General features: G+C 42.5%; 2 protein-coding genes across 7 annotated transcripts in view; one reads left to right on the top strand and one right to left on the bottom strand.

Moving 5' to 3' along the window:
- Psmb1 (proteasome 20S subunit beta 1) lies at positions 1-20,747 on the bottom strand. 4 transcript variants are annotated; one of them, XM_063276002.1, is made up of 7 exons: positions 19,537-19,774; positions 18,874-19,151; positions 15,472-15,579; positions 14,626-14,707; positions 11,941-12,070; positions 1,383-1,489; positions 1-245 (listed from the first exon to the last, which is right to left on the bottom strand). In XM_063276002.1, the coding sequence occupies exons 2-7, from the start codon at positions 18,981-18,983 to the stop codon at positions 60-62; spliced, it is 723 nt and encodes a 240-aa protein (XP_063132072.1). In that variant the 5' UTR covers positions 18,984-19,151; positions 19,537-19,774; the 3' UTR covers positions 1-59.
- Positions 20,651-27,011, top strand: part of Tbp (TATA box binding protein) — a 17,096-nt gene continuing 10,735 nt past the window's right edge. For 2 of the 3 annotated variants that reach the window (XM_006227980.5, XM_063268389.1), the window contains exons 1-3: positions 20,651-20,781; positions 23,734-23,894; positions 25,009-25,388. In XM_006227980.5, coding sequence (XP_006228042.1) covers positions 23,841-23,894; positions 25,009-25,388 — 434 coding nt within the window. In that variant the 5' untranslated portion in view covers positions 20,651-20,781; positions 23,734-23,840. Of the gene's footprint in view, positions 20,782-20,938; positions 21,097-23,733; positions 23,895-25,008; positions 25,389-27,011 lie in introns of those variants that run through there. The other variant, NM_001004198.1, reaches the window with a different exon arrangement.

Below are 27,011 nucleotides of genomic sequence, written 5' to 3' on the forward strand. Positions count from 1 at the left end.
TCCTTTACATTTCTTTTTAATAAAACAAACGTGCCACAGCTCCAAACCCTGGCCCCACATCAGTCTTTCCGAAGGGGAACAGTCTCCTCCCTGATGCCCTCTTTGGTCACGATGCAGATCCTGAGGGCGTCTCCAGTGTACACATCCCTCTCGGCTGCAGAAATGAAGACGTCTTTCACCAGCCTCATGGCTCTGTCCAGAGTCAGGGGGACATGCTCCACATTCTGCATATTTTTGAAGCCAACCTGGAGAGACAGAATCTCATATGAAGCATCATGTGACCCTACGACCTAAGAGGCCCCAACCTCCCACAGCATACATCTCCATATCCCAGGATTTGAACTGGATGTATCAGGATGTCTTCCAGATTCAGGATATTCTAGACCCAGCTCAAACACAACAGAAATGGGGCAAAGCTCCCAATTTCTCAAAAGCACAAAAACATGGAGGCAGATATACTGTAAAAAATAGCAAGGAGGGAAAGGGGGCCAAGACAACCCATTAGTACACAGCTGCATCAGAAAAATTTGGGCAGGGTTATGTAGGAAGAGGGGGCTTCAGCTAAGAAAATGTCTCCATCAATGTGGCCTGCAGGCAAGTCTATGGGATATTTTCCAGATTAATGTTTGATGCTGGAGGACCCAGCCCACTGTGGGCAGGTGGTCACAGCCTGTACAAGGAGCAGGTTGAGCCATCGACAGGTAACAAGCCAGTAAGCATCATTCCATCCCTCCATGGTCTCTACTTCAGTTCCTGCCTCAACTTTCCTCCATCACAGAGTACAAGCTGTCAAACTGAAGTAAACCCTTTCCTCCCTAAGTTGCTTTTGGTCATGGTACTTTTATAACGGCAGTGAGAAGGCATGAAAGAGAAGAGCGCCAATGGTTCCTAATTAACGTGTGGGATCAGACAGGAGGAGACAGCATTTCGGGAAAAAGAAGAGGCCAAGTGTGCCAGGTGAGGAGAACACAGAGCAGCAGAAAGCAAGGCACAGGAGCCATGAGCAGCACCGAGTGTAACTGAGCGTGGAGGCCGAAAGCATTAGGAGAAAACCCAATAAATGCAGGACTGGATCAAAGTGGTAGCTAAAAAAAAAGGAGGGACAAATTAAAAGTTTGGGAAATCGACTATAACCCAGACACAGTAGGGGAAGGAAGGAGGCATTGTGTGATGGAAGGTAAAGATGGCAGGGGATAGATGAGCCTCGACCAATGGCTACAGACAGTCTACAAAGCCATGGGCACGTAGGTAAGCACTAAAGGGCACTGGCAGAAGAGAAAAAAGCAGTTTCAGAAGAGCCCAGCTGCGTGTCAGCAGAATGAGAACACGGGAGGTTCCCGTAGCTGCCCAGGCTGCCTCAGGCAGAGGCTCCAGCGCATTACCTGGTTGTCGAGCAGCGGCTGCAGCATGGCACTTGCTGAGCCTCCGGCTTTGAAAGAGTCTCTCTGGTAAGAGCCTACTGGGTCAAAGCTGTACACGGCTCCCTTTCCTTAAAGAAGAAAGAGTACATACAGCACTATGAAAGGCAAGTCAGAGTGATGCAGCGTGCTATCTACTTAGCGAAATTTCTGACAAAGGTCAGAACAGACAATTCTTTATGGAATGAGGTCGGAGACAAGAGGTTCACATCTTAGTGACCTAACACTGGTCAACTTGCCTAGAACTAATGTCATTGACAACTGTCTCATATCCATGGACAGGCAGGCCATTCAATCTTACTGGGTAATGATCACAGGCCTTACCTGAAATCCTAACCAAAACCTTCATGCTATTCCTAACAAGTAAGCTTGTAGAGTTTTAGCAGAGGACCGACAGTTTAAATTTTCCTTTTAAGTAATAATGCCAAAGAATTATTGTATGTATTTAGTATTAAATAAGCATACTCTTTACAATACATTGTAAAAAGCCAATGTATTAACTAGTTTTATGTCAACTTGACACAAGCTAGAGTCATCAGAGAGGAGAGAACCTCAACTGAAAGCTGCCTCCATAAGACTGGGCTGTAGGCAGATCTGCAGTGCATTTTCTTAGCGACTGATGCAGGAGGGCCCAGACACTGTGGGTGGTCTCTTTCTGGGCCAGTGACCCTGGGTCCTATCAGAAAGCAGGCTGAGGAGCAAGCCAGTAAGTAGCACCCTCCATGGCTTCTGTATCAGCTCCAGCTTCCAGGTTCCTGCCTTTGAGTTCCATCCTGACTTTGCTCAATGATGAACAACAATATGAAAATGTAAGTTAAATAAACTTTCTTCCCAACTTGCTTTTTGGTCATGGTTTCACTGGAGCAATAGAAACCCCAACTAAAAAACCATGTTTTAGGCTAAGGCAGGAGGATAGTAAATTCATGGCACTCAGGTACAGAATGAGAACCACCCCTGCCAAATACCACCAAACCCTATTTAATGGCAATATTTAATTATTGATTTAATGTTTAATAAAGGGTTTTAGCAAAAACACAAATGTGTACCATTAAAAGCTTTGTTTTGCCCAAAATGATGCAGTTTGCTTTGAAATATTGGAATAAGGAATAACTTAAAAAATAGAGAATGTGAATGTCTACATCATATGTATTAGTATCCATAGGGCCAGAAGAGTCCTTGGGACTGAGTCACAGGCAAGTCTAAGTTACCCACTGTGTGTGCTGGAATCCAAATGGTCCTCTGAGAGCACCAAACACTCTAAATGCTAACCCATCTCTCCAGCCCAAGAGTAACTTGTTTTTGGTAAGAGAAACACAACTCAATACAACAAACCAGTGGTCCCTGCAGACTCCACTGAAATCAAATTGCTTCTTTTGCAGAAGTCATTTGGCATCAGTAGCTGTTCAATGCAAACAGGCCCATACCCATAACACAACAATGATTGTACGTACAGAGCAGGATCTATCCTAAAAGGTAGTTGCATATATACATTTCTTACATATTTGTAAGAAAAAAGTAAACCAAAAGCAACTGGTAAGGAAATCATTTTCCTCACTCTTCACCTTCACAGCCATTGCCAACTATGCCAGTTAGTGATGCCGAGTTCTCACCAATGGGATCAGGCACTGCCACCAAGGATAAAAAAAAAAAACCAACCAAAACCAAAATAGGATAAAAACAACCCTGGTGTGCTGCCAGCCTGGCTTGGGTTCTGGCGCATCTTTTGCAAAGAGAACTGCCTTACTAAGCTACTTTGACTTTGTGTATTCTTTGTGAAACACTGAAATTACTGTGTGTTTCTAATAGAAGCAGATATTTCTGCAATATTAAAATAGCAAAAAAACCCCAGACATTTTAAAAGTTATTAGAAAGGTGGTACTCACTCATAAAAACATACCACTGCCTAAAAGCTAAAGAAAGCAAATCTTGGAGCCAAACTGCTCCATCCTGCTGTAACTTGTGGTTTCAGTTACTGATCAGGTCAGTACACTCAAGTTCCTCAGAGGTTAGAATGCGCTCAGAATGAGTCAGCATTGGTAAGACTGGGGCCAGGGCCAGAAGGATGGTAATGGCACTTGCTACAAAGCTGCTGACTTGAACTGGACCCCCAGAACCTACCTGGTGGCAGGCAAGAACCAGCTTTGGAAAGTTGTCCCCTGACTTTCACAAATCTGCACCATGGCAAACACACCCCACCCAAGGAGCTAACTTTAAAACAGAACTTTAAAATTTTCTACATTTGAGAAAAATTGGAATGTACCATAAGCTTATATATTGCTTCAACTATTATCAAAGAACACGTCACTACTTTATCTTAGATAACGTTTTTAAAAACTGTGCACGAATGTTTTGTTTGTATGCCTGTAAGCACACAGCATGTGTGTAGTGCCTGATGAGGCCAGAGGAAGTCGTGGGACTGATGCCCTTGGGACTTAGGTTACAAACCTTTGTGAGATGTCATATGGGTGCTGGAAACTGAACCCCTGGGTTCTTTGAAAGAGTAGCAAGTGCTAAGCCATCTCTCTAGCCTTTAAAGAGGTCTTTTAAAGACAACTATGGAGTCAAGTGTGGTGACTGCTGTCTGTCACCCCATCAGCTGAGAAGATGGGAGTTGGAGGACAACAACAAACTTAAGGTCAGCCTGGGCTACAGAGACCTTAAAAAAAAATTCTCAAACCCAAACCACAAGAAATCACAGACCATTTACAAGGTCTGACTTAGGAAATGGCAAGACTGCGGACTAAACCCCTGATGAAACAAGAGATGATCACAGAAGCAGGCCTCTAACTTCAACAGCCGCAGAGAACACCAAGAACAGACTGCAGGGAAAATGTGTCCCATTTTCCCTTCCAGCACACCAAGGGGATTTGAGAACTCTTCTTTCAATTCAGCTCTGATGTACCAGCAATTTATTTCGCAAATATCCCCTTTATCTCTTATTTTCTATTATTTAATTTCTATTCTTGCATATGTGTCATAATGGTTTTGCTTTTATTTGTATATAATGTGGGGTTTTTTGTTTGTTTGGGTATTTCAAGACAGGTTTTCTCAGTCTAGTCCTAGCAGTTCAGGAACTCCCTCTGTAGACCAGGCTGTCCCCAAAGACAGTATTTTATTCTTTAGCCATACCTCATACACCCTTCCACTTTAACTCCTACATCTTCCTGTCCTTGAGTTCCCCTCTTTTGACGTAATTCTCAATTTCCATAACTTAAACAATCTCTGAGATCTGCAGACCTCAACAGTTCCCTAGCTTTGCCTCCTGGCCACTTCATCCACCTTGAGAATGAAGGACTTCAAGGTGACCTAATATTTAATCCTTATCTACCCCACTTCCCTCCCACTCCTAATCTTATTAACTAAAACCCAACAAATATGCTGGGTACTAACAACCCTTGTTTATTTACCTCCAACAGCTACTGACGTCTAAGAAGACACCATTATTAAGTGGCTAGCACAACTGCATAGCAGAAATATCAAACAGTTGTGGCTTCTCTCCCCACATAGTATCCTACTCGGAATAAGATGGAGCTTACATGAGGAACCCAGAGCTCCTGGTCTAAGGAACTGTCTTCTGAATTATGTATTCAAGGGCCACCAAGACTCACATTCCGCCTGAATAAATAGTCAACTGAAAGAACAGAGCTGATAACAAAATCAGCAAAACATAGACATGGAAATCACAAAATAACCAAACCAGAAAAATGAACACAACTCCAAAAAATATTAACCCTGTAGCAGTCACATCTAATCAGAGTTAGATGAAATCCAGAAAATTCAAAATACGTTCAAAGGTCCAAACAGTTGAATAGAATCAGGAAAGGTTGGAGAGTTCAACACTTACTGCTCTAAGTTTGGTTTCCGACACCCACACGGTGGATCACAAATATAGTTCTGGGGATCTGATGGACTCTACAGCTACCAGACATACATGTGGTACATATGAATATATGTAGACAGTAACATACATAAAATAAATCTTAACAAAGAAATCAAGTAAGTAGTGATGGTTATAAGCAAAGAGGAAGTCAACAAGGGATAGAAATACTGAAGAAAAACTAATGTAAATGAAACACCAGAAACAAATCACAGTAAGTTAATTTAAAAACAACAACAACAACAACAACAACAACAAAACAAAACAAAAAACAAACCAGTGGAAAGCCTCAGCACAGAATGGATCACTGAAAGAACAGACCATCTGAGCTTGAAGACAAGGTAGAGAATTCAACAAAGATAAGATATAAGAAAGTACTGGGGGCATAATCTTATGCTTGTCTCCAGCATAACTGAGATAATAAGACCAAATCAACTGTTCAGGGTTGCACAGAAGAATTTGTTCTAGTGGCAAAGAAAACATTCTTTTTTTTTTTTTCTTTTTTTTTGGAGCTGGGAACCGAACCCAGGGCTTTGCGCTTGCTAGGCAAGCGCTCTACCACTGAGCTAAATCCCCAACCCCCAAAGAAAACATTCTTAAAAGAATTGTAACAGAAAAGTTCCTGGAGTTAAGAAGAAACAGTGGTGCATGCCTTCAATCCCAGAGCTTGGAAGGCAGAGGCAGGTGGATCTCTGAGTTTAAAGCCAGCCTGGTCTAAAGAGGGAGTGCCAAAATAGCCAGGGATATACAGAGAAACCCTATCTTAAGGGGGGGAAAAACAAAACAAAACCCACCTAGTATCTAGAACAAAGAGAGTATACGGAATGTGGTAAGAAAAAAACAGGGTAAGAGCACCAGTGGAAGGGGAAGCCCTGGGTCCTGCTAAGACTGAACCCCCAGTGAACTAGTCTATGGGGGGAGGGCGGCAATGGGGGGAGGGTTGGGAGGGGAACACCCATAAGGAAGGGGAGGGGGGAGGGGGATGTTTGCCCGGAAACCGGGAAAGGGAATAACACTCGAAATGTATATAAGAAATACTCAAGTTAATAAAAAAAAAAAAAAGGGGAACAAGAATACCCTTGGCAGGGTATAGAGAGGCAAAGATTAAAACAGAGACTGAAGGAACACCCATTCAGAGCCTGCCCCACATGTGGCCCATACATATACAGCCACCCAATTAGACAAGATGGATGAAGCAAAGAAGTGCAGACCGACAGGAGCCGGATGTAGATCGCTCCTGAGAGACACAGCCAGAATACAGCAAATACAGAGGCGAATGCCAGCAGCAAACCAGTGAACTGAGAATAGGTCCCCTGTTGAAGGAATCAGAGAAAGAACTGGAAGAGCTTGAAGGGGCTCGAGACCCCAAAAGTACAACAATGCCAAGCAACCAGAGCTTCCAGGGACTAAGCCACTACCTAAAGACTATACATGGACTGACCCTGGACTCTGACCCCATAGGTAGCAATGAATATCCTAGTAAGAGCACCAGTGGAAGGGGAAGCCCTGGGTCCTGCTAAGACTGAACCCCCAGTGAACTAGTCTATGGGGGGAGGGCGGCAATGGGGGGAGGGTTGGGAGGGGAACACCCATAAGGAAGGGGAGGGGGGAGGGGGATGTTTGTCCGGAAACCGGGAAAGGGAATAACACTCGAAATGCATATAAGAAATACTCAAGTTAATAAAAAATAAAAAAAAAAAAAAAAGAAAAAAACAGGTAAACCCATCAGACAAAAATCAGATTATTCAACTGAAATTTTGAAAGCTAAGAAGGCTTACTTCAAACTCTAAAAGGTAAGAAAACTATACCCAACCCCTGTCCTACTACCTAAAAGCCAGTTAAGTCGTTGGAGATTTTAGCAGACTTGGTGACCTAGGCTGAGTGGACAGGAAAGAACAGAAGCATGAATCAGAAACAGAAAACTGACCAACAAAAAGCTGCAGCTGTAAGCTTAGAAGACTAAAGATCACTCATCCTGAGGTATATGGAAACTGTAATGTATTATGTGTATGTATGAAATTATCACAGAACTAAGGTATTAAAAATTATAGTAGTAATAATAGCACACTAGAATATTGTTTAGGACTGCTGAAGGAAGAGCCCTAAATTAACACCCCATTAGAATTAAGAACACCAATATAAAATACAGAATACAAGAATTAAAAAAAAAGAAAGAAAAAGAAATGCAGAGAACATAGAACTCCTAATAAAGCAACAAAAGTAACAAAAACATAATTTTAAAAAACTTAAAGACACTAGAAATAAAAGTAACAATGGAATTTAAAAAATAAACGGGGGGGGGGGGACATTTTTCACCATCGCAGGCTATTTGATCACACTGTGCTGTTTACTGGAAACACCTGTTTCTAGTGTGGTGCCGCTCAGCCTCAGCACAAACCTTTAATCCCAAACAATAAAGGTAAAGTTAGTTTTAGAAGGAAGCACCCATGTCTGAAAATGATGTCAGTGAGTGGCAGAAAAGGAACGAATAAGATTTGACAGACTAGGATATGCCAACTCTCATGAGAACAGCAAGGAAATGAGAACAGAGGAGAGAGAGATGACTTAAGAGAGCAGTGCAGAAAGAGAAGACAGTTTTACTGGGACAGTTGTACAGAGACAGGTTGCAGAGAAGAGAACAAGGCAGAGACACAGGTGAGGACAGAACAAGCCAGAGAAGGAGGAGCCAGAAGATTAAAACATATTGCCAAAGTTACGATGAGGTCAAGCAGAGCACTCCAGTCAGAAGCTGAGAGAAGCCAGTTTGAATCAGCGTGGAGTGTTGAGCCAGCCAGAGTTCAGAAAGAATAGGAAGGGTGAGTTTATTCAGCAACAAGTCTCAGATGCTGAAAACATTCGAGGCCTAGGCTAGATGCTTCCAGGACTAAGACTAAGTTAGCAGACAGAGGTAGCAACCTTCTAACATCAAGAGAATAAAGTTACTTTTGTACCGGACAAAAAGATGGACTATCCACAAGCAACAAGTAAGAATGAGGAACAAATAAGCTGCAATCGTGGAGAAAATCAGGACAGACAGGAATGGATGACGAGGACAAGGAAACAGTGAAGAGGATCAATCTGAGGGTCACCGTGAAGTGTCAGAACCAAGCAAAAGGATCCAGCAGAGATCCAAAACAGCATTCCACCCCCCACCAGACCAGGGGAAAGGCATACACCGCCAAAGCAAACATAGAAAGAAAGCATGAAAAATGGACTCAAAACAAGGGACAAGGCAAAGGACTTCTTTGTGATGGTCAGAACAATCCAGGGAGGCACCATGTATCAGGCTCAGAGGAGCCATCCACCCTGGAAAGAGGAAAGGCAGGGGTAAAATGTATTAACCCTGAGCCAAAGTCTTCAGTTGCACCCACATTCCATCACCAGAGCCCCTTGCTGTGATTCAGGTAGGAAAAGACAGATCAGATCACCTCTTTAGAGGTGCTATTAAAAAAAATTATTTAGATACTGGTCGTATAATTTTTATAATTTAAATTACTTGTTTGACAATTTTATACATAGATATAATGCACTGTTTTTACACCCCACCCCCCACCCCAAAGACTAACTTTTCTTAAGTCTTAGCTCCAAACTTAAAACAACGAATATCTGGACTGGAGAGATGGCTCAGTGGTTAAGACTGTGTACTTAGTGCTCTTCAGAAGACGGAAGTTAGGATTCCTAGCACCTGCTGGGTAGCTCACGGCAGTGTCTAATAAACAGCAGCTCTGACACATCCGGTCTCTGAAGGCACTGCACATGCATATCACACTCCCACACACAATGAAAAAGGCAAAGGGCTTCTTAAGATTGAGTTTTCATTATGTGTATTTATATGGGGGAAAAGATTGAGAGGTGGTGCTGACTACAAAGGAACTGTTTTCTGGACACTGAAGGGCATTTCCACACAGAAACTCACAGCAGTTGTCATTTGTATACAAGACCTGAGCAAGCTCAAGCCAAACAAACATCCCAGCATAGTGGACAAAAAGTACATAGTACATTGGTAGAGGGAGTCAGTTTTAAGGCTGTGTCCCCTAGCAAGCTAACCACATTCTAGTGGAGGCCAAACATCCAAGAGTATGAGGAACAAAGACTGTACTTGCTGGTTTAAAGATGAGAACAAAGAGGATAGGCAGTTGGGTGGTAAGGAAATTAGGGAGTGGTGTATCTGGAAGGAATAGAGGAGGTGGGTGAGTATGATCAAAATACACTGCACAAAATTCTCCAGGAACTAATAAAACATGAGACGGGGGAGCAAATACAGACACACAAAACCTTTCGTTGTTTTGTTTTTTGGGATTCCTCTACAGAGCCCTAGCTGTTCTGGAACCTGTAAACTAGGTTAGCCTCCTCTACATAGCCCTAGCTGCTCTGGAACCTGTAGACTAGGTTAGCCTCCTCTACAGAGCCCTAGCTGTTCTGGAACCTATAGACTAGGTTAGCCTCCTCTACATAGCCCTAGCTGCTCTGGAACCTGTAGACTAGGTTAGCCTCCTCTACATAGGCCTAGCTGTTCTGGAACCTGTAAACTAGGTTAGCCTCCTCTACATAGGCCTAGCTGCTCTGGAACCTGTAGACTAGGTTAGCCTCCTCTACATAGGCCTAGCTGTTCTGGAACCTATAGACTAGGTTAGCCTCCTCTACATAGCCCTAGCTGCTCTGGAACCTGTAGACTAGGTTAGCCTCCTCTACATAGCCCTAGCTGTTCTGGAACCTGTAAACTAGGTTAGCCTCCTTTACATAGCCCTAGCTGCTCTGGAACCTGTAGACTAGGTTAGCCTCCTCTACATAGCCCTAGCTGTTCTGGAACCTGTAGACTAGGTTAGCCTCCTCTACATAGCCCTAGCTGTTCTGGAACCTGTAGACTAGGTTAGCCTCCTCTACATAGCCCTAGCTGCTCTGGAACCTGTAGACTAGGTTAGCCTCCTCTACATAGCCCTAGCTGTTCTGGAACCTGTAGACTAGGTTAGCCTCCTCTACATAGCCCTAGCTGCTCTGGAACCTGTAGACTAGGTTAGCCTCCTCTACATAGCCCTAGCTGTTCTGGAACCTGTAAACTAGGTTAGCCTCCTCTACATAGCCCTAGCTGTTCTGGAACCTGTAGACTAGGTTAGCCTCAGACTCAGAGTCTTCTGCCCTTAAGTGCTGTGATTCCATGTGCCACCAGATCCAGCCTAAGTCTTAAAAAAACATATCCTATCTTACTCTGACAGAATAAAACAAAAGATACATACCCTGAGAGCACTATAGGTACTAACTAATCCAAATCACCTTTGTTTTTGGAGTCAAGGTCTTTAATAGTCCATGAAAGATACAATCCTGTTTTAGCTGCCAAGTGCTGGGGTTATAGGCACATATTACCATACTACATTTTTAAAAAAACAAAAAACAAAAACAAATGAACAAAAAAACAGATTTATTTCTATTTTATGAGTCTACATCTTTTGCCTGAATGTATGAATGTGTTGTGTAGCAGTTTCCTTCCTGATTAAAACATTGCATCCTGCAGGGAAGCTAAGACAGAAGGTAAACAACTTATAACAGCTTCAGGAAGTCCCTGAAACAAATCAGATTTATAAGACCCCTCTCCCTCTCAAGAGTAAACAATAAACACTGCTGAGAGTCACTTAAAGCCAAGCTACAAAAAAGAAGCAGCAATTAGCTGAGCTGCCTGGAAATGTGTCACTCAACTCAACCATCTACCTACAAGGGACATTCTCCAACCTGTTGAACTATCTGCAGGCTTTAAGTGTGCTCCAGGTTTACAGCTTTGGTGATGTAGCTGCCTTTGAGCCATTTCTGTTCCCGTAAGTAACCCCTCACCCACAGTTCTGCAAGTAATCTCAATAAAACTCATTGGTTCACCACAATGGACTCGGCGATAACTATACTTTGGTCTGTTGTGGACTACCCATGTGGGTGAGTAGATGCTTGTGTTATCTTCCCAGGAAAATCTGTTACACATCAGTATGAGCACCACATGCACACCTAATATCCTCAGAGGTCAGATCAGATCCCCAGAAGGCATCAGACCCCCTGGGACTGGAGTGACAAATGGTTGTGAGACACCATGATGGTTCTGGGAACTAAATTCAGGTCTTGTGCAGAAGCGATAATTGCTCTTAACCATGAGTTCCTCCAGCCCCAGAAATTCCTTTTCAAGAACTTTTTGAGGGGACTGGAGAGACAGCTTGGCTGTTAAGAGCAGTGGCTACTCTTCTTCCAGAGGACTTGGGTACAATTCCCAGAACCCACATGGCAGCCCACAACTGCCTATAACTCTTATCTCCAGGGGATCCCACACCCTCACAGACATACATGCAGGCAAAACACCAATGCACATAAAATATATTTTTTTTTAAAAAAAGAACTATTTGAATTAACTATGTTATGTAAACTGTAAGATGAACGATACTAACTTTCAACAAATCCCAGATCCTAAGATCCTAAACAGATAACTAACAGGTCACCAGGTACCATACACAGTACCTGCTGTGTGCCTCTGAATGGTATTTATCTCTTAGCTTCAGTTTGTTCTACTTTCATGATCAAAAGCAAAGCTGCTGGACTAGGTAGCTCAACTCCAGGCAGAAGCACACACTTATGAAATAACACTTTGACGTCTGCCAGAAAGCAAGATGTTACCTTCTTCATCAAGTCCTCCAATGATGTTGTAGACATAGTAAGGGAAGAAACGCCGTGAGTACAGGATGGTAGACAGCATTGCAGCAATCGCCCCTGTTGTCATGGCCTTGTTATTGGAATGCTTGTACATCTTCGTGGTTTTTGAGTAGGTTTTAGGGGCAGGGCACAGGAGGGAGACATAACAAAGAAGCAACAGGGAGATTCAGTAGAGACAAAAATCTGTCAACCTTCAATAACAATCAGTACATACTACAGGTATTCCTTACTGAAACACAAAAGCTTATTTCTTTTATGGCCAAATAATACAATGTTACTAACATAAACTAATATTTTAATACATATATTTCAGGTGGTCAGTAGCACGTCTTTCAGATCAGAAACATTTCCTGGAAAAAAGGAGCAAGGATGTGAATGAATCTGACCCATGCAAGGAAAGCTAAAACCAGTAAGATTCAAGAGGGCCTTCGTCAGGGTTATACAAACAGTAAACAATTGCTGAGAAGAAAACTTATCACTCAGCTGCCTGTATGTTGATGGGAGGGATTTCAAGGGAAGCAGCCTTCCTGAAGTGTCATCTAGGCTGGATGAGCGTATGGTGATGCAGCTGCGCTCAGGTGCTTATGCTCCATTAAGAAAGGCCTCACCCACCAGCTCCTCTCTAAAAAACCAATGAACTCATTGTTTGTAGAGTTATTACTCTGGTCTGTAGTGCTTCTCTATCTTGAGCAAATAGACAGTTATCCCAGCATTAAAGAAATGAGTTTGTGACCAGCCTGGTCTACACATCAAACTCTAGGACAGCCATGACTACATACAAATCCTGTCTCAAAACAAATAGTTTTTAAGGGGAAGAATGTCAAGAAGGTTGGTTTAAAGAACCTCTTAACTTCATCTCTTCTTTCAGGTACTACTAATTCAACAATATAATATGCAGGGCATGTGAGGTAATATAAAGTGAGCCTGGGGAAGGTGTTCCAAATGGATCTCTTCCTGCACTATGCACCCCAATGATACCAGCACCAGGAGCCTGACCTGCTACATGCTACTACAAATAAAAATTTCCTCAGGTATAGCCAGGTTGTTTATGCTGCCTTCTCAATCCAACTTGGCAGCTGGACAGAAATGAAATGGCCCTTGAGTTTAAAATATTTATGACCTGGTTTCTTACAAACAGAAACCAGTTGACTACATCATTTGGGGTCCTGCTTTTTTTTACTCCTGGACAAACAAATCATTGAGGGGCAGCAGTTTTGTTTCTCAAATTGTCTACCAAGAAAACAGTATAAAACATGACCATAAGGACTGGAGAGATGGCTCAGCAGAGCACTTGACGCAAACCTAGGTTTGGTTCCTAGCACCTCCATGGCAGCTTACAACTGTTTACAGACTGTTCTAAGGGATCTGGCACCATTTTCTAACCTCTTTAAGTACCAGGCATGCCCATGGTGTACAAACATTTTTGTAGACCAAACCCCCATACACATAAGATAAATAAATGAAATGATTAGGCTAAAAGTTTCCACAAAAAATGTAAGCATAAAATGAATTAAGTTCACCATTTTTGTTGTTGCTTATTGAGACGGGGTTTCTCTGTGTAGTAGCCCCCATGGCTGCACTAGAGCTCACTCAGGTTGGGCTCAAACTCAGAGATCTGCCTGCCCATCTCTCGATTGGGATTAGAAGTGTGGGGGCTGGGGATTTAGCTCAGTGGTAGAGCGCTTACCTCGGAAGCGCAAGGCCCTGGGTTTGGTCCCCAGCTCCGAAAAAAAAAACCAAAAAAAAAAAAAAAACCAAAAAAAAAAAAAAAAAAAAAAAAGAAGTGTGTACCACCACACCTGGCTGAGTTGTTTGGTCCCATGGCAAGCATTTCTAAAACAAAGCCTAAGTACTGTAAGTCAAGGTCAGAGCATGGAACAATTACAAAAAGCTGTATGACTAGAGGCAGACAAACACAGAATAATTTCTAAGATAAGTAAAATATGAATTAGAAGGCATGATATATCTGCTAATAAATGTAATAATTTTCTGAAGCTTTCAATACTAAATGTTCTAAAATACTGTGAAATAATTTCTATACAGCCCCATAGCAAGTCCAAGTAAACATTTCATGACTATGTGATGTATCCCCTTAGGTTACCGAAGTGGCCACCCTCAGTCCCCAAAATGTCCCTATCACACCATCCCTACTACAGAAGCCTGCGTCACACCATCCCCACTACAGAAGCCTACATCACACCATCCCTACTACAGAAGCCTACATCACACCATCTCTACTACAGAAGCCTGCGTCACACCATCCCCACTACAGAAGCCTGCCAAATGATGGGCTGCCGCCCCGCATCGTATTCCAGAACAGTTTTTCCTCTCTGTGCTGTCTACTGGAGTGGAGAGCTGTGAAGCAGGAAAGGTCAGCAGACGTGCTCCATCCAGCAGGTGCCCAGGCTATCTTCTGCCATACAGATCTGACACACGTCAGAAGGCGATGCTTCACAAGAGCCCTGACAAGGCACAGGTTTAGCAGACTGAACGTGCTGCAGTTCCCTGCTACCTGAATGACCTCAATAGCCAGTGTTGGTCCTGCTCTAGTTCTAGGATATGCTAACTCACCTGCTAACTTGCTCTCTCCCTCAATGCAGCTGTCCTGTGAACTGTTTCAACATGGCAGAAATGTTCAAGAGCACCTACCTTTAATCTTGCTTCAATAATCTTTGTCAAGGTGAGACAATCTCCATGAAAGCCACTGCAGCCAATTACTGTTTTGTCTGTTCTGTAAAAAGCCAATTTCAGGAAAATGAGTTGATAAAGCAAGGCTCACAAACTGACAACTAGTCAGTGCTTTTGAGGCATGGGAGCAGACATACCGACATCTCCTTATACCAAATTCATTTTTGGTGGGCCAAAGATAGACTATGACTAGGCTAAGAAAATAGGGTGACTATTTTACAATCTGGGGCTGGAGAAGGGGAAGCATGGTGCAACCCAAGGGTCATATAGAAGCTTCATAAACTGACTGCTTCTACAGAAAATAAGAAGTTAAAGATATATGGACATATGACTAACAGTCTAATTCTAATTTCCTTATGAAAGAACAGTTAATAAGTTAGAAAAATTGGGTAGCTGGGAACAAGGAAGACAAGACTTCACTGCTTCTTTGGTAGACGTGGGCCATGCTTAGAACCCACACACAGCTAAGCTGTTCTCCTCGTTTTCTATTCCTTATCACTTGAAACCTCTATGGAGAAAACTCAAGCCTTGTGGTTGTATTTCCATGTCCATTCTAGAATAACAGTTTTGTGATTAGCCGCTGAAGAGATTGTCCCAGCTGCCACCAGAAAGGGAAGTGAGATGTCTTTATGAGTATTTCCTTATGAGCTGGAAAGATACTCAATGGGTAAGAGCACGGCTGTTCTTCCACAGGACCTAGGTGGGTTCAATTCCCAGTACCCATATTATATGCAAACATATGTACGAGCAAAACAAACATGTACTTAAAATAAATCTTATTAAAAAATGAAAGAGAGATTTACTTACAGTTTGTAACATTTGGGGCTATCTCGGGTATGAATTGAAAACCCTTCACTCAACCGAGTGTCTGAAGCAACGATGGAAAAATCTTCTCCAGCAATTGCCAATACAGTACTGATGGAGGGAGGGAGGAAGGGAAGGAGGGGTGGGGAGAGGGAGAGAGAGAGCGAACATTAATTCTTCAAGGTAGTAATTCTGTCCCTTCAAATAGTAGTCTTCACTTCAAAGAGTGTGTCCTACAGGCCCTATCTGGGTAAATTTACTAGACATAAAGGCCTAATTCAAACGAAAGACAAAAGATTGGAGGAAAGGATTCCTGACTACATGTCATCCTGAAAAATCCCTAACCCAGAATCTACTAGAGCCTTCCCCATTAAGCAGTTATAAGCCAGTAGGCAAATAAACTTCTGAAAGACCTCAATTTTCTGATATGTAACACAGAATGTAAAATGGGACATACTGTTCCAGTACCTCACTGAGATAATAGGAAAGATACCAATCATACCTTCATCACTAAAGAACAAAAATATTCATGTAAGCAAACACTGGTATTACCAAGCAAGCTGTATGTAGTCTTGAAGACCAGATATAAATAACAGTCCTATAAGCAAGTCAGTTCAGACCAGAAGGACTATCTCTATTTCCTCACATGAGAGGTGCAAGACAGCATTATTAAATGAATGGTGTCTAGAGCAGTCTCCTCTCAACCAAAATATCCCTTGTCGGGTAGGAGGCTCATGAAACTCCTAAGGTAAATACTTGAGGGAAACCAATTTATATCCAGGGGAAACTCATGAGATTTTTGGCGCACCCCCACCCCCATCCCCTCAGCCCCACCCCTGCCACACACACCTATGCACACCTTGAACTCTGGCATTTAAAGGGGAAAGGCAGTCTCTGTGAATTCTAGGCCAGCTGGGTTACATAATGAGATGCTGTCTTAACTGTTGGGGAGGAGATTCTGACCAGCCAAGATATAAGAAGACATTTTTCCTACTTGTGGGCTACCTACAAGTTGTACAGAAATCCAGAGCCACAGCTTTTACAAGTTGTCAACTGTACTGGGGTAAACTTTTTTATGATACAGTTGATTCTGGGTCATCCTTGCTTCTCTAAATATCTCTTAACCCATGTTCCTATCATAGTAATCCCAATAAAAATCAATTAGTTCTCCAAATTAAACTTTAGCCAATCACAGAGCAGGTGTGTATGTGTCTTCCCAGGAAAAGTGGTCATACCATAGTCAAAAAACAAGATTTTTCTTTTTCTTCCTGTACAATTTCTGTTAACTTGCTGAAGAGCCCCAGAGAAAAAACACAAAAGTAGAACCTAGATATTAATGTTTTCCCAAGCAAATTACCTAACTTCTAAAAACTTCAATTTCCTTAAAATATATGAGATTACTTAACAGTAACCATCTCATGTTAGCGTGCTGACAGGATTAAAGGAGTTAACTATAAAGTGCACCTGACATTCGCCTGTTCTTCTAGGAAGTGAACAATAACCATGGTAAAATACAGTGGGACTGCACTATGTGATAACTAAGTACCTGGGCACTGAAATTACTCATGCCACTTATTACCTGTGTGACTTTTAAATCTTCATGTTCAAACTGATGGTAATCACGGTATTGTTGTGTTACACAGGGTGTGAGAATTAAACACACAAGTTACATAGAGTACCTAACATATTTCCTTCTTGGAAATAAACATCCAGAAAACATTACCTACTATTTTTACTGAGGCAAGTTTTGTACTAAAATTCCAAAGCAAAAAAGAATGGCATTCCAAATACCTATGAACAGCAACAGAAGGAAAAAAGAAGTATCACCACAGGCCACTCAGGCAACTTAATTAAGGTGGTCATTTTTGTGTAACCAGAGACATAATCCTCATGTGATGGACTGTGCCAAGCTAGAGTTTAGAATTTTAGCAAGGAGTCCTGAAGGTCACAAAGAACAAGAATGAGAATGCTCCATTTGCAAAGTGAGGTTTTAGGACAATTCTGACAATAGTACAGCATGTGAAATGGGACATAAATACTGCTCCAATACAAGTGGTGAAACAGAAGGGAGAAAGGATGACAGAGGAAGAAGGACAAATTCAAATACAATACCACTGTGTGCAACCAAGGTTTTACTACTCCCTAAATGTGCTTAGTGAGGAAAACAACATACCCCACCCCTTTAAACTGACCCAAGCAGGGTGATGACATACATCATCACAAGGGGTCCGTTCAAGGAAGGAGTAGCAGTAACTACCTCGCTTATTTTGTTTACTAACTTGAGTTATGTTGAGAACTGAAAATGCAGTTAGAAATGGTTTTACAACGAGGCCAGAACTGAGGGGACTTTTGAGAAATAAAGTTACAGAAACAGACTTGGGAATTATGTTCCCAGGGATGAGGCAAGTAAAGGTCTAAAGTAACAAAACCTGGAAGCTACAAAGAGAAATTAATATACTGTAGAATCAGAAGCTGCATGAAGGGCTAGTTGCAATAAATGCTAAAAGGTATGAAAGAGAAAGGAGAAAGGTTATTTATCAGGCAGGTTTAAGTAACTATGAACAAAGTGACAGGTAAGAACTGAGAGTTAAAAAGTGAATCGTGAGTACTGCATTTGAAACACCTGGAAATTATTATATTAACACACCTTACGATGTAAGTACTTAGTGTTCACGTGCAGAGTTAAGCAACTGGAAAAGCAAACCGAAACTGGACAAGGCTGAGAACGCTATGAACTGAAAACCAGTTCTAATTCACACCAGCTCTATGACCTGGGCTGTTTAAAATGCCAAGAGCCAAGAACTAAGAGTATAAAATATTCACTTAACTGCTTGAAATTTACAAAAAAAGAGTAACCACTTTGAGTCTTCCTCAACCTATAAAGTAGCTCAAATAACTGAAAGGACCATCCCTTCGAATAAAACGGATGATTAAAATGCACAAGTAATTTGAGAGTAAAAATAAACACACACAAAGGGTCCGACTGTCTAAGGCTGGGGATGCAGCTCAGTAGAACTTGCCCAGCAGATTACGTCTCTCAAGAGTAGAACCACCTTAACTTTTCATCCCTGGAATTAGGTCTGGCTAATTATATTATTTTCCTTTTAATATAATAAATGATCAGACGACTCAGCGATAATAAACAGCTACTCGTCTAACAATCAAGACAATTCATAACTTCATGTTCACGCGCTGGCTTTAGAAACGTGTTTAAGCCCTACCAAACGATAGCCCATAGAGCTAAGAGTTAAAGTGGGACCCGCCCTGCTGAAGCAAACGGCACCAAGGGCGTTCATGCACAACTCTGGAGTGCCGGGCAGCAGGCTACATCTCCGCCATTCCCACACCCGCCCGCAGCGACCCCAGGACTCAACCAAGATGAGCGCAGCACACCCAGGATTTTACCCTCCGTTGAAGGCATAAGGCGAGAAACGCATCTGCACAGGGCCGGCGGAGCCCTGAGGCCCCATTACCAGCTCTCGGTCCGGGTCCCGGTAAGCGGCAGTGGAAAGCATCGCGCCTAACTCCTGCTGTCTCACGGCAAAATGGCCGCTGGGACCGGTCCACTTCCGCCTCCCTCGCCCCGCCCCTTGGGCTCCTCTAGCCTGTACTCGTCGCTGCTCTTGGAGGTCCACGCCTGCATCCAACTACCGCACAACCTGGATCTGCCGATTCCGAGAGACCTGTTTTATAATCCCAAGAAAACATTTGGATTTACTCATGGCGGATAGAAAATTAAAAGTCCGACTATACCAACAAATTAACCCAATTACAGAGTAACGACAACTCGGATGTCACATTGGTGAAGTGGCATAGCGTTTGGGAAGGGTTAGTGGTTCCTGCTGCATTCAAGGCCTGAGAATCGGGATGCGTAGTCAACTGTGTGGTGTATGCAGCCATGAGACCCAGGAAGCAATACTAGGTTTCCAGTCAGAATCTGATGGTTAATATTGTTAACTTCACAGAATTTAGCATCACCTAGGTAAAACCCATGGGCATGTCTATGCGGGTGTTTCAAGAAGGTTTAATAGAAGAGGAAAGACCCAACCAAAATATAAGCAGTACCACCTCATTGCCTGGATTTCCGGACTAAATAAAGAAGCGAACTAATATTTATCTAATTTATGCTTCCGATTTGTGGATGCAGTCCAGGTGTCATGCTCTCCCCTGGATTGTAGCCCCTCAAGCACTAAGCCAAAATAAATCTGCTTCCCATAAATTGTCTCTTGTCAGGCCTTTGTTAAGTTTTCTTAATTCCCCAGTCTTCTGTGGTTTCCTGTACTTCCAAGAGAAAATGTTTCCTTTAGGAGAAAATAGATACACAATACTATTGTACTTATTAGAGTCTATGCATATGGCAACCTATTCAACAGCTATACACAACACACAGATTCTCTTCTCTCTCTCTCTCTCTCTCTCTCTCTCTCTCTCTCTCTCTCTCTTTCTCTTTCTCTCTATCACACACACACACACACACACACACACACACACACACCGGGGGGGGGGGGAGTAAGCACAACAACACATGTATATGCCTAGGTGAACCATGGAAGGAAAAAATTAAGGTATGTTGGAATCAAATCAAGCATTAAGAACCAGTCTAAGAAACAGCTGACGTTTTCTTGTGACAGCAAGGACGAGAGCTGGTAGTAGCAGAGTTAAAATAGAAATGAGTCTGTGACTACAAAGCCGCTTGTTTTGCTGTTCCTCTTTGGACGCAAGTTGACATTTACTGAGAACATAATAAGAAGCGTCTGCTTGCCATTCACGTTATCCATCTCACAAATCTCTAAGAGGCAACTACTACTATCATTCAACTCTACAGAGCAAAGTGGAGGACCCAGTGAGCTTGCCAAGCGATCTCTTGAGTTCAAGACCAGCCTGTTCTACAAGAGTGAGTCCCAAGACAGCCAGAGCGACAAGGAGAAACTCTCAAAAAAACAAAAACAACACGTGGAAGATCGAGGATGTATACAGTTCAGTGGTAGAACGCTTGCTTGAGCCTGATCCCCATAGCCACATCCCCAATACTGTTCCCGCTACACACTCTACATCTCTCTTTGACAGCTAGAAAGGGCGGTCAGAGGCCTGGTCCCGAAAATGCTGGGACACCAACCCAACCCCTTTCTTTCACGAGTGTCTCACAGTTTAAGCACAACAAGCCGGGCTCCAGTCGAGAGCGCAACTGGCGGAAGTGACGGCATCAGATGTGCGTCAGGCGTTCGGTGGGGTCGAGTCCGGTAGCGGTGGCGGGTATCTGCTGGCGGTTTGGCTAGGTTTCTGCGGTCGCGTCATTTTCTCCGCAGTGCCCAGGTAACGGTTCTTTCATCCTTTTCTCTGCTTGGAGGCCTTAACAAAAGCGACTTCTGCAGCGGGTCCCTGGAGTTTGCCGGAGGAGACGCGGAATGGGCGCGCGGCCGGGCGGGGAACGGTCCTCCGCGCGGGCTGCGGCGGCTCCGGGAGTACCAGTCTCTGGACCACCGCCTCGGCGGGGTCATGAAATCCAGTGCCAAGTGTGAGCCTCTCCAAGGGGCTGGCACCGGACAGCTCGGCGCACCGTACATCTCAGCTGCTTCCCCCGGTGGAAGACAGTTTTACCCAGGCCTGCGGCTGCTCGTTTTGTCCCCAGTAAGAATAATTCTATTAGGAAGCGGTTCTTGAGACGGAGCATCTCGTCAGAAGCTCGAGATTCAAGCTCAGTCGAGCTTAACATAAAAACGCACGCTTCTTTATTTACACGCTGTCAGTCTTTAGGTTCGAGTTAACGTGGTTTTCCAAAACTCCGGGTAGGCTTTTCTGGGAAAAGATGCCGGACTGGGTGAAGCAGACGCTTGAAGACTGCAGAATTGGTTTCCCAAATATTCAGTTTGATGGCTCAGTTTCCAAAAGTTGAAAACAACCTAAAAATAAGTTTGTGCAGCGATTATTGCGGTTTTAAGATGCAGATGAGAAAAGGTAGTTTAATATCGTCTGCAGGTGTGAGATGACCTCAGCGAAGGATACTACACATTCCCCAGTCTTATATAAGCGAGCGTTCAGTAAACTTTGTTTGCAGAAAGTGATCTGGATAAATCTCTGGTTATACTTTGGACATTAAATCCAGCCTTTTTTTTTTTCCCCAACCAAAACAGTGATCTCTGAAATTGAATTTTCAGTCTTCAGTTTTCTCAGATTTATCCGCTCTTGGACCAAGAAGATATTCAAACTGCACCTTAACATCCTTTAACTGTTCCCATTGTCTGTGTAGTGACATCTTATACCCTGAATTATGCAACCCTATCTACAGCTAGCTGCTTTGTCATCTTTTGTAGTGACTTTACATTCTAAGCCTGTCACATACTACATGCAAGGCTTTGTCCCCCTTTCATGTCTGTGACTTGTACTGCGATAGTGCTGATTTGTGTGGTTTTGTTCCTCTTGCTAGACCTGTGTTAGATTGTCCCTGCTTTGTGAGAGCTCAGACCTCTGGAAAGGGTACTTCAATTCCGTCTTAACTTTTAAAAGATTTACATATATGACTGTTTTGCTTATATGTCTTTATGTGTATCACGTGCATGCCCGGGCCCATAGAAGACAAAAGAGAGCTTTGGATTCCCTGGGACTGGATTTATAGCTAGTTGTAAGTAGCTATGTGGGTACTAGGAATCAAAACTAGTCCTTCTGAAGAGCAGCAGTGCTCTTGACTGCAGAACATTCTGCCACCTCTTGACTCTAATCTGTACTCTTCCATAACATTCATTCACGGTCACAAATGCCGAGACCAGTCATAGGTAGGTGCAGGTGTCTTGAAGACACTAATGTTGGTTTCAGCTTTCCAATAGCTTGCCTTACTTCGTAAACGCCTGCAGTTTTAGTGTTTGCTAAGTATTTATAGTTGTCTCCGTATTGTTTTATACCGAACTGTTTGATAAGGACCGTATCCTCTTTATCTTTGTATCTGGAATGTTGATTCGTTCACTTCTTATGGCATCTCTGAGCAAGCCATTGGTCTATATGAACTGAGCTGATTTTTAAAAATAAAGTATCTTTAAGGAATTGAGGATGGGCGTTTGCCTGCCATTTAGGAGGCTCTGGATTCTATCACTACTGCCTTTACAAAGGAAAAGAGAGCACATTTCATAGTCTCCTAATCCATATTCATATTTCACATCCATGACCACTAAAGAGCTGATGATTTAAGAAACTCAGTTCCAGGCGTGGTTTGAATTAATGTGATCTAATGAGCTAATGTTTCATCTGTTGTTTAGTCTGCCTTTAATTAAAATTAGAACACACAAAAAATGATTACCTAAAGCATATTGTGTCCAGTTCAATATGATACTTTAAGCTTGAGGTATTGGGAATGGTATAAAACCAGAATTGACTTAATAGAGCTGTACAAACAGTGCCTAGTAAGTGTTCTTTTCTTACAGTACAGTTTGCTTACGAATTAGTTTTCCCTCGGCCTTTAGTTTGCCGAGGCCTTTGCTGGGGGTGGGGCATGAGGGTGAAGGTGGTACAAAGGGCTGGTCCCTGATGCTGGTTCTTAAAAGAGATGGCTCAGAGGTTACAAGCACTGCCTACTCCTCCAGAGAACCAGGTTGGAGCCATCTCTCACACCCTACAATTTGATCTTAATCTAAACATTTATTGTCTAAGTTCACAAAGAACACACAGGTTTCAAAGTTACAAATTGTATATCCAAAGACCCATGTTTATTTTAATATGATGCCATGGTGGCTCAGTTCCAGGGCATCTGACTCTCTCTTCTGGCCTCTGCAGACACCAAGGCATGAAAGTGATATACAGGCATACACGTAGGCAAAATACCCACACATATAAAATCAATTACCTTTATGTGAGGAATCAGCTTGTGAGAGCCTGTTCTCTCCTTTCACCATTTGGTTAAACTCAGATTATTAGGATCTGAGGATCTAGGCAGCACATGCCTTTACCTACTGAACCACTTCTTACCAACCCGTTCTCCAATAATTTTTACTATTGATCTCGATACCTTAATTTTCAGTACTATTAGAATATTTAGAATATTTAAGCACACAGCCACATAAGTTTTTGGTTTTGTTGGTGGTTTTACATGAGTCACAGGAAACATAGACTAGGCTTTGGGAGTAAAGGATACATATATTCGTGTGTGTGTGTGTGTGTGTGTGTGTGTGTGTGTGTATTTACACATTTACACACACACTCCAAAACAGTTCTATGTGTTTATTTTGTGTGAGCATGAAACCTGTGTCCATTAAACTTAAAACATATTTTTCCAAGCAGCATCACTGTTTCATGGTGCGTGACGATAACCCAGAAAGTCGAAGACGTTTCTAAGGAGATAAGAGGATGCTCTAGGAAAAATCTGAGTACCGAAGAAAGTGAGAGTCATGGACCAGAACAACAGCCTTCCACCTTATGCTCAGGGCTTGGCCTCCCCACAGGTAATAGAGCAGGAGGGAAGGGAAAGGAGGGCTGGCATTCCCTTTAAGAGAAAGCAAGAGAAAGTGACATGTAACCATGCAGTATTGAACATGGGTTTGTAAGTCTTGTTTTACTTTGTGAAAATTTCTGATTTAGGTAGATATGATGCTCTTTTGTTTGGGAAATTTATTTGGAACCTAATTTATTTAGAAGACTGTTCCAACTATATGAGCTGTAAAACTTTTATTTACTCCAGAAGGTTCCTTCTTGCTCCTATTGCAGTCACGTTCCTATTACAAGATTACTACCAAATCTGCTTTGAATTAAACATTAGTTTTGATGTTAAACGTGTGCATGTGTGTGTGTTTGCAATAGAATTACACCTAGATTATTACCAATTCAGTATAAACTTTACCATCTCTGTTGTTCTTCTACCTCCACATAATTAATTAAATCTACCTTATTTTTATAAATAAAATTTTCAATTAGAATTAAATCTATATTTGTAAAACATAGAAGCATTATAGAAAAGGCAGTTGACAGTATATTACAGACTTTGTTGACTTTTGTTTTTAGTAGAGTAAATTGCTTTTTAGAGTAGTATGATAGAGGCGTCCATGAGCCTGTCATCTCGAACCTCTAGGTGACCATGTGATCCATCATCCAGAATTGACACAGTCTTTGTTAGTGGATAATCTGCATATACTGAATAGTACTTTGGAGGGGAGGTGTTGGTGTTTTGAGACAGGGTTTCTCTGTGTCATAGCAGCTCTGAAACTTGTGTTATAAACCAGGTTAGCTTCGAACTCACAGAGATCCACCTGCCTCTGCCTCCAGAGCTAAGATGCCTGGATACTGAGTGGTACTTTAAATAGGGACATATGCTTTTTCTTTATGGTCTAGATATGCTTGAGAGGCTAAGCATCTTTCTTATATCATATCATAAGTAACAGCCAGATTTCAAATCCCAAGTGCTCGTCTACTGTGTTCAGTACTACAGAAGATAGTGGTGCATCTCAGGACACAGATTCTTCTCTACTACTGAATGACATATACTGAAATACTTATCTACTAAGGAAAAGCTAAATGAGCCACCATCAGTCTCTTAGTCATTGCTCTCTTTGCTTTCTACAGGGTGCCATGACTCCTGGAATTCCCATCTTCAGTCCAATGATGCCTTACGGCACAGGGCTTACTCCACAGCCTGTTCAGAACACCAATAGTTTATCTATTTTGGAAGAGCAACAAAGACAGCAGCAGCAGCAGCAGCAGCAGCAACAGCAGCAGCAACAGCAGGCAGTAGCAACTGCAGCAGCCTCAGTACAGCAATCAACATCTCAGCAGCCCACACAGGGTGCCTCAGGCCAGACCCCACAACTCTTCCATTCTCAAACTCTAACCACAGCACCATTGCCAGGCACCACCCCCTTGTATCCTTCACCAATGACTCCTATGACCCCTATCACTCCTGCCACACCAGCCTCTGAGAGCTCTGGGATTGTACCACAGCTCCAGTGAGTACCTCTCACTTGTGTACACACCGCCCCCAACCCCCTGTGTGTAACAGTGAGTGAGTGAGTGAGTGAGTGAGTGAGTGAGTGAGTGAGTGAGCGAGGTTTTTCTGTTTGTGTTTCCTGTCCTGTGTCCCCTGCCCTATGTCTCTGCACCAGAAGAGGTACTCGGTGCTATTACACTATTTGCTTTCTGACAGTGGATTTACTTAAGGAAGTGACCCAGTGGTAATTCGGTTATACTGTGACTTCATTTGTTCTTGACAAGGAATTAAAGCTACATAGTGGGTCAGTGCTCTCAGCAGAGACTTTCCCTTAGAAATGGAGTTGCTTGTGTTTATGTATTTTGGCCACTGGAATGCAAACTGACCTTCACTGATGCTGTGGACAATTCTTTATAGCTAAGTGGCAGAGTCACAGGCCAGTTGTATCACAGCCTCTGCCATAGTGTCAGCACAGGTCTTAGGGGTCCAGGTTTTTCTTCAGTTTTGGCTGTGAGGGCTGTATTTATATCTTTGGAGATCTTAGTCACTCTTAGAGTGAGGATAGCAGTTGTCTTGAGGAATTTTTTGCCTCAGAGAAGTATTTCTCACATGTAAAAAAGGTGGAAGGTTCGGGCTTTTTTCTTTCTGAAACAGCCCAGACTTTCCAAACACCACTTAGTAACAAGAATATATATATATAGCTTTATTTTAAGACAGCTTAGTGGCTGATTAAACGGTTCTTCACAGACAACACTATCGGTTTTTGTGTTTAATAACTCTTCCTTCCTACTTTCAACTCTGTTTCCCATTTCCACTTAGTTTTCTGCATAGATAGTGTCATTTGTAAGCCATGCCAGCTCCTTTTTTTTTTTCTTTTTTTTTTTTTTGGTTCTTTTTTTTTTTTTTTTTTTTTTTTCGGAGCTGGGGACCGAACCCAGGGCCTTGCGCTTCCTAGGTAAGCGCTCTACCACTGAGCTAAATCCCCAGCCCCAATCCCTTTTTTAAACTAAGTGGCATAACCTGACTATACCTTGCCTGTGTACAATTTTAAATTACTTTTGAGTTTAAAGGGATAAGTTCTGTAAGCACTCCTTTTGTCTGAACTGCTCTAAACTATTTCTCCGTGCCTGCTTGACGTCCACAGGCATCCAGGTTTATACTTCTGATTAAAATCACTTATGAGGGGTTGGGGATTTAGCTCAGTGGTAGAGCACTTGCCTAGCAAGTGCAAGGCCCTGGGTTCAGTCCCCAGCTCCGGAAAATCAATCAATCAATCAATCAAATCACTTATGAGCTTAGGACATAACTTGTTTCAATATCCACAGAGCACGCAATTTACCCACATTACTGTTTCCATTATCTAATAGTATTTCTTATTAGGTGTCAGTTCAGTAGACTTATAAAGAATTCAGGTAAATATTTAACTTTCTTTTTTAAATTTATTATTTTATTACCTACATTCCAAATGTTGCCCCCTCACAATATTTAACTTTCTAAAATAGGAATACATTTATCATTTGACTGACTAAATTTGTGACAGGTACACCAAAGTGAACCTGAAAATTCAGTTCAGGTATGGGCATGCTGAGTCAAACTCGTTTTTAAGTAAAACAAGAATTTTTTTCTTAGTGTTACCTTGGTT

Source organism: Rattus norvegicus, chromosome 1, assembly GCF_036323735.1.
Source record: "Rattus norvegicus strain BN/NHsdMcwi chromosome 1, GRCr8, whole genome shotgun sequence".
NCBI lineage: Eukaryota > Metazoa > Chordata > Mammalia > Rodentia > Muridae > Rattus > Rattus norvegicus.